The following is a 6,081-nucleotide window of genomic DNA, read 5'->3' as shown; positions in this document are numbered from 1 at the left end:
GGTCCTGGGCCCCGAAGGCTCTCAGCTGCCCCGCGCCGCCCGGTCTCCACACATCCTCGTCCGGCAGCTGCAGCTGCAGCTCAGACAGCGGCCCCGCCGCTAGGAGCCGCGGCTCGGCGTCGCCTCGGTCTTCTCCATTCAGCACCACGGGTCCTGGAAGAAGCCCAGCCACAGACCCACCGCACCCCAGCTTCGTTACCTGCGCCTCCAAGGGCCCTGCGTCCCCTGCGTTCTCATCCTGACTTGGTTCGGGGCGGCCAACAAGAGCGAGACAACCTCACCCCACTCCAGCAGCTACGGTTCTGACAACCCTCAACTGGCCCGCGGAGAGCCGGGGCCCCCCGGCCCACACCCTCCAGCCCGCCCCCGAGGCCTGTGGTTGGCGCTTCGCAGATGAGTCCGCAGGCGCCTCGCCGCCATAGCCGCCTGTCTATTGGCTCGCAGGCATGTCGCTCAAGCTCAGTTCCTACTTCCGCTTCGTCCCTCCCTTTCCGGTGAGGCGCGATCGGTGCTAGGTGCGGGGTGCGGAGTGCGGACGGCGTGTCTCTCGGTAAGTGGAGAAGCTGGCTGAGTAGGTTCGGACCCGGTCCCTCAGTGCTCAGAAACCGGGAGTGGAGTAGGTTTTTGTATGAAAGGGGAGGCGAGACCCTCATGCTTGGCTTAGTGGAATTGAGACTGGCTTCTACATCCTTAAACGAGCTAAGGCATGGCGGCCTCTGGGCAGCGAGGCCAGCCAGCTAAGGACACGTCAGCCTTCACGGCTGCTGACTGGTGAGCGTGCCGCGGAGCGGAGAAGTGAAACCAGATCGATGAATCTTGAGAAGGAACAGGGCGAGTCGTAAAGCTGCTACATCCCGGACTGCCCCAGCTATGCCCCAGAACTAGAAAATGGAGGACGTGGGGGAGGGGAACGGAGCCGCAAAGGAACTAGGCTTTACTCTTTTCTGCGGAGGAAAATTAGAAAAACACTACCAGTGTTTTTTTCTGAGCAAAGCGTTAAGAAAACCTACTTTGTACGGGAGAACCGATTGTTCTGGCGATTCCCGGTATGCCTGTAGTGCTGAGAGTCAAACCCAAGCCTCGCACTATAAAACAACCCTCTCCTAATGAGTTACACCCCTGCCCTGCCCAGTAATTTAAGCATTCCAAAAACATGGGGGTTGCCGGGCATGGTGGTACATGCTTGTAATCCCGGGAGAGGCTGAAGCAGAAGGTTGCCACAAGTTCGAGGCTAGCCTGGACTACACAGGAGAACCTGTCTCAAACCGTGAGTGGATTACATGACTAAATTGTGTCACGCCCTTTTCCCATAAATATTTATATAGCACTTTACAGTTTTCAGAATGTTTCATGTGCTCTATCTTATTTTAAATATTTTATTGCAGTTCTTACCGTGTAGACAACTCTCCTGCCGAGATGGTCAACGTACCTAAAACCCGAAGGACTTTCTGTAAGAAGTGTGGCAAGCATCAGCCTCACAAAGTGACCCAGTATAAGAAGGGCAAGGATTCCCTGTATGCCCAGGGAAAGAGGCGCTACGATCGGAAGCAGAGTGGCTACGGTGGGCAGACAAAACCAATTTTCCGGAAGAAGGCTAAAACCACGAAGAAGATTGTGCTGAGGCTTGAGTGTGTGGAGCCTAACTGCAGATCGAAGAGGATGCTGGCCATTAAAAGATGCAAGCATTTTGAACTGGGAGGAGACAAGAAGAGAAAGGGCCAAGTGATCCAGTTCTAAACTTTGTTCTTTTGAGGCAAAAATGTTGAAGCTGTAGAGAAAATAAATACAGTAGTATTTATCCCCAAATCTCTTTTGTTTTTTTGACTCAAAATTGTATATTTAACACTTTTTCTTTTTCACGTAAGGTTTTTAATTAAGGAAATGACAACCTTGGGCATGGTGACACACCTGTAATCCCAGCACTTGGGGATACTGAGGCAGGAGGATCACAAGTTTGAGAATGGAATTTTATGAGGAAGACAAGAGTCCTGCTTCAAACTTGTACAGTCAGGTTTGAGTGGTTAGTCACTTGGAGAAACACCAATACTTTTTTGGTCAATTTCACACAAGCAGTAGCCACTCCATCCCCCCCGCAACTGGGTTTTTTTCCCCGCCTTAGTACCAGAGATCAACTCAGGATCTTGTGTTCGTGAAGCAGGCATAGTGTCACTGAGCTGAATCCCTGGGCCTCAGCTGGTGATAGTTATGCCTGAAACCTTCCACAGTACTGAATCCTAAATGCATGTTTTGTTTAAGGCATCCTATAAGAACAATGACAAAGTTTAAATGATCATTCTGTAATAAAAATGCGAGCATCACTACTGTTGTACTTTGGGGCCATTACTGAGTAAAATGTGGCTACTTGTACACAAGCCCTGTAATACTATGATCGTCGATCCACTAATGTTACTGAAGGTTGGGTGTATAGTATGGCTGTGCTGAACTTACTGGACAGAGGATTCATTTCAGACAGGATGGTACATGACCACACTACTTAGAATGGTTTCCAATGTAGAACACTGAAGTATTGATTTCTGGAATTTCCCATTTAGGTTCCCGCCCCCCAGTACTGGAGATTATCTAAGGACCTTGTGCTTGTGAGGCAGGTGCAGTCCCACTGAGCTAAATCCCTGGCCCCCATTTAGTATTTTTAAGCTGCAGTTGACTCTAACTCAGACTATGGATAAAGGGGGACTATAGTATAAGGGGTGGATTCATTATCATACTTGAGCAGCTGGGAAGATTTGATTGAACTTAAAAAAGAGAAACCAGGCTGGTGTATAACAGACTAGATGGTGGGAGACCTAAACTGAAGGGTAGAGCTGACAATCCAGGTGCTTAGGTACACACCTCACCAGAGCTACTCAGGAAACTCGGAGTACAAGTTCAAGGGCAGTTTAGGCAATTTGATGAGGGCCTGTCTCAAAAATTAAAGGGTCGGGTCAGGTGTGCTGCATTCCTATAATTCCAGCACTTGGGAGGCTGAGGCAGGGGTATTACCATGAGTTTGACATCAACCTGGACTATACACTGAGTTCAAGACCAACTTGAACTACATAACAAGACTCAACAAAACCAACCAACACACATACACACATACATACATGCAGCTGGTGATACAGTTCAGTGGTACAGCACTTGGATAGCATTCATGAGATGTTGGGTTCAGTCCCTAGTATTATGAAAAACTTGAATGTAAGTATGCTATCATGTAGTTGCCACTAACCACATACAGCTATTCAAGTTAAAAATGCAGTTCCTCAGTTATACCAGTCACATTTAGTGCTGGCCATGTTGCACGTGGCTAGTTCACTGAACACAAACATAAAGCCTTTCTATCTGGGTGTGGTGGTGCACGCCTGCAATCCCAGCACTAGGGAGGCTGAGGCAGGACTCAAAAATAGAAAGCCTTTCTACCATACTTTCTTTCAGATGGTACCAAATCAAAATGGGAGCCAGTGAAAGTGAAAGTCACAAGTCCATGACAGCATAAACGCTGTTTGTTTTCTTAAACTTGTTTAGTACTCTAGGAAGTACTCATGTTTTTTTTGACAGTTGGGAGGGCTGACGAAGTATGCAGTATTAAAACAATGGAAAACTAACGCAGAATTGAGCCTAATAATTATCTATATAAGAACAAGTGAAAAACTAGGAAGAGTTACAAATTAATTCTGCATATATATTAGTTTTGACTAAGATATTTCTATTGTGAATAACTGAGTAGCTGAAGAATACAAAGCCTAAAGGCCGGGCGCGGTGGCACACACCTGTAATCCCCCAACACTTGGGAGGCTGAGGCAGGAGGATCACTGTGCGTTCAAGACCAGCCTGGGCTACATAGTTCCAGGTCAGTCTCAACTACATAGTGAGACCCTGTCTCATAAAAACCAAAAAAAAGGCATAAAGGCTAAAATGAAGTAACTGATGGTTCAAATTTATTCCCAATTCAGACCGTTAGTTGCACTTGCTGATGAGAAATTTGGTTTTAACATGTAAATTTGGATGGTTACAAGCCAGTTTTCAAATACACATTTTTTTTTTGACAGGGTCTCACTATGTGGTTGAGACTGACCTGGAACTCACAGCGATCCTCCATCCTCAGCCTCCCAAGTGCTGGAATTACAGGTGTACCCCTGCACACCTGGCTTACTGGTCACTTTTTAAAGGATCTCCCCAGGGTTTTCACACTAAGCTACACCCCTAATCCCTTTAGTTGTTTTCGGTACCAGGAATCAAACTCTGGCAAGCAGCGGAACTGCTGAGCTAAATCCCTGGCCCTAACACCTTTAGTTTTGAGACAAGGTCTCTGTGATGTTTGTTTTTAAATTAAGTTTATTGGTACATTTTAGGTATACAACATGATGACAATTCATTGGGAATTTGTACCTTTACATGATAGTTTATTTTTTCCCCATTCCTCTGCCCTCCCTTCTGTGATGGTTCGTAATTGTGTCAACCTGATTGGCTAGGGAGCAGCTGACGGAATTACAGCACACTTCTGGGCTTCTCGGAGGGTCCTGGAGATAGGGACTTGGGTACTAAATCTGGTTCCTGGCCCTTCCTTTCTGGCTCTACTACTGCTGCTGTGAACAAACGCCTTTGCTCTGCCATGCCCTCGCATGATGTTTCTATTGGAGCCAGTCAACCATAGACTGAATGCTCTTTGACACTGAGCCAAATTAAACCTCTCTTTTAAATTGTGGGTGCATGGCCTCAAGTCTCAGCAGAAAAGAAACTGAAAAATAGTCTTGCTAAGTTGCTGAGCTGCACAAACTGCCCTCAAACTTTAGATTTTCCTGTCTCAGCCTTTCAGATTGCTGAGATTACAGGCATGTGCCACCTTAGATGGCTAAAACCATGTTTTAATGCATCCATTTTGTAATATTTATTCATCACCAACCTTTGAGTTTAAAAAAATCCTGGGCCAGGCGTGATGGCACATGCCTGTAGTCCCAGCACTCGGGAGGCTGAGGCAGGAGGATCACTGTGAGTTCGAGACCAGCCTGGGCTACAGAGTGAGTTCCAGGTCAGTCTCAACTACGTAGTGAGACCCTGTCTCAAAAAACAAAAACAAAACAAAAAAAATCCTAACAAGCCAGGCACAGTGGTGTGTGCCTATAGTCCCAGCTAGTGGGAGGCTAAAATGGGATAGTCCAGGAGTCTGGAGCTAGACTGGGCAACATGGAGGAAGGAAGAGAAGAAAGAAAAGAGGAAAGGGAGAGAACATTTTAAGATCTGTTGGCTTTAAAGACTAAGTCTGAATTAACTTTAGAAGGCAGGAGAACCTGGATTTAAGATCCCTGATCTAGATTCATGAACTCCTTACCTGGTGATCTGTGAGGATTAAATAAAATACTGTATGTAAAATACCTGGGATAAAATAGGGACCAAATAAGTGGCAGTTTTTTAAACTTAAAGGCACCATATTATATTACATAATTTATAATATAAAGTAATTTTCGTTGAAAGAATTTTAACTGATTACTAGCAATACAAAATTTCTTAACAATTTTTTGACACAGGGTCTATGTAGTTCAGCCCGCCCATGAACTATGTAGCCTAGGCTGACCTTGAACTCACTGCCATCAAGTGCTGGGATTACAGGTGTGCACTATCACACCCAGCTCTTAGCAATACAAAGTTAAATTCAGGGACGGGGATTTAGCTCAGTGGTGCCGAACCTGAGTCCAATCCCCAGTATCAAAAACATAGAAGTTAAATTCAACTTCTGGTCCAATGCCTACTTTTTCAGAGAATCAGCTTTGAGAAGAAATTGTTTTGTTTGTTTTTGGTACCGGGGATCAAACTCGGGTCCTTGCGCTTCCAAGGTAGGTGCCGGAACCACTGAGCTAAATCCCCAGCCCAAGAAATTATGTTTTAAAGATCATATATTAATAATAAAGTTTTAATAAAAACATTCTCACATTTAAAACAGTACTCAGGAATAATTGAATTTTCAGAAAAGAAAAAAAAAACAATCAAAATGAGAAACACTTTAAGCTGACCAAAAAAGTTATTTTCAGTCTAAAGACTTTTTTTTTTTTTTTTTTTTTTTACTTGGTTTTAAATCGGGGCCTTTGC

At 45.3% G+C, this 6,081-nt stretch overlaps 2 protein-coding genes across 2 annotated transcripts in view; one reads left to right on the top strand and one right to left on the bottom strand.

Moving 5' to 3' along the window:
* Mgat2 (alpha-1,6-mannosyl-glycoprotein 2-beta-N-acetylglucosaminyltransferase) overlaps positions 1-653 on the bottom strand; it is a 3,293-nt gene extending 2,640 nt beyond the window's left edge. The window contains exons 1-2 of the mRNA XM_010632712.2: positions 299-653; positions 53-153 (exon numbers count right to left, since the gene is read on the bottom strand). Of these exons, the coding sequence (XP_010631014.1) occupies positions 53-153; positions 299-653 (456 nt within the window). The remainder of the gene's footprint in view (positions 1-52; positions 154-298) is intronic.
* Positions 454-1,806, top strand: Rpl36al (ribosomal protein L36a like). The gene is made up of 2 exons (XM_010632602.1): positions 454-550; positions 1,386-1,806. The coding sequence occupies exon 2, from the start codon at positions 1,417-1,419 to the stop codon at positions 1,735-1,737; it is 321 nt and encodes a 106-aa protein (XP_010630904.1). The 5' UTR covers positions 454-550; positions 1,386-1,416; the 3' UTR covers positions 1,738-1,806.
* Positions 1,807-6,081: the final 4,275 nt, after the last annotated feature.

This window comes from Fukomys damarensis, unplaced genomic scaffold (assembly GCF_012274545.1).
Source record: "Fukomys damarensis isolate Sample0158 unplaced genomic scaffold, DMR_v1.0_HiC HiC_scaffold_17, whole genome shotgun sequence".
In the NCBI taxonomy this organism is placed as follows: Eukaryota; Metazoa; Chordata; class Mammalia; order Rodentia; family Bathyergidae; genus Fukomys; species Fukomys damarensis.
This window is presented reverse-complemented; position numbering and strand designations above follow the sequence as displayed.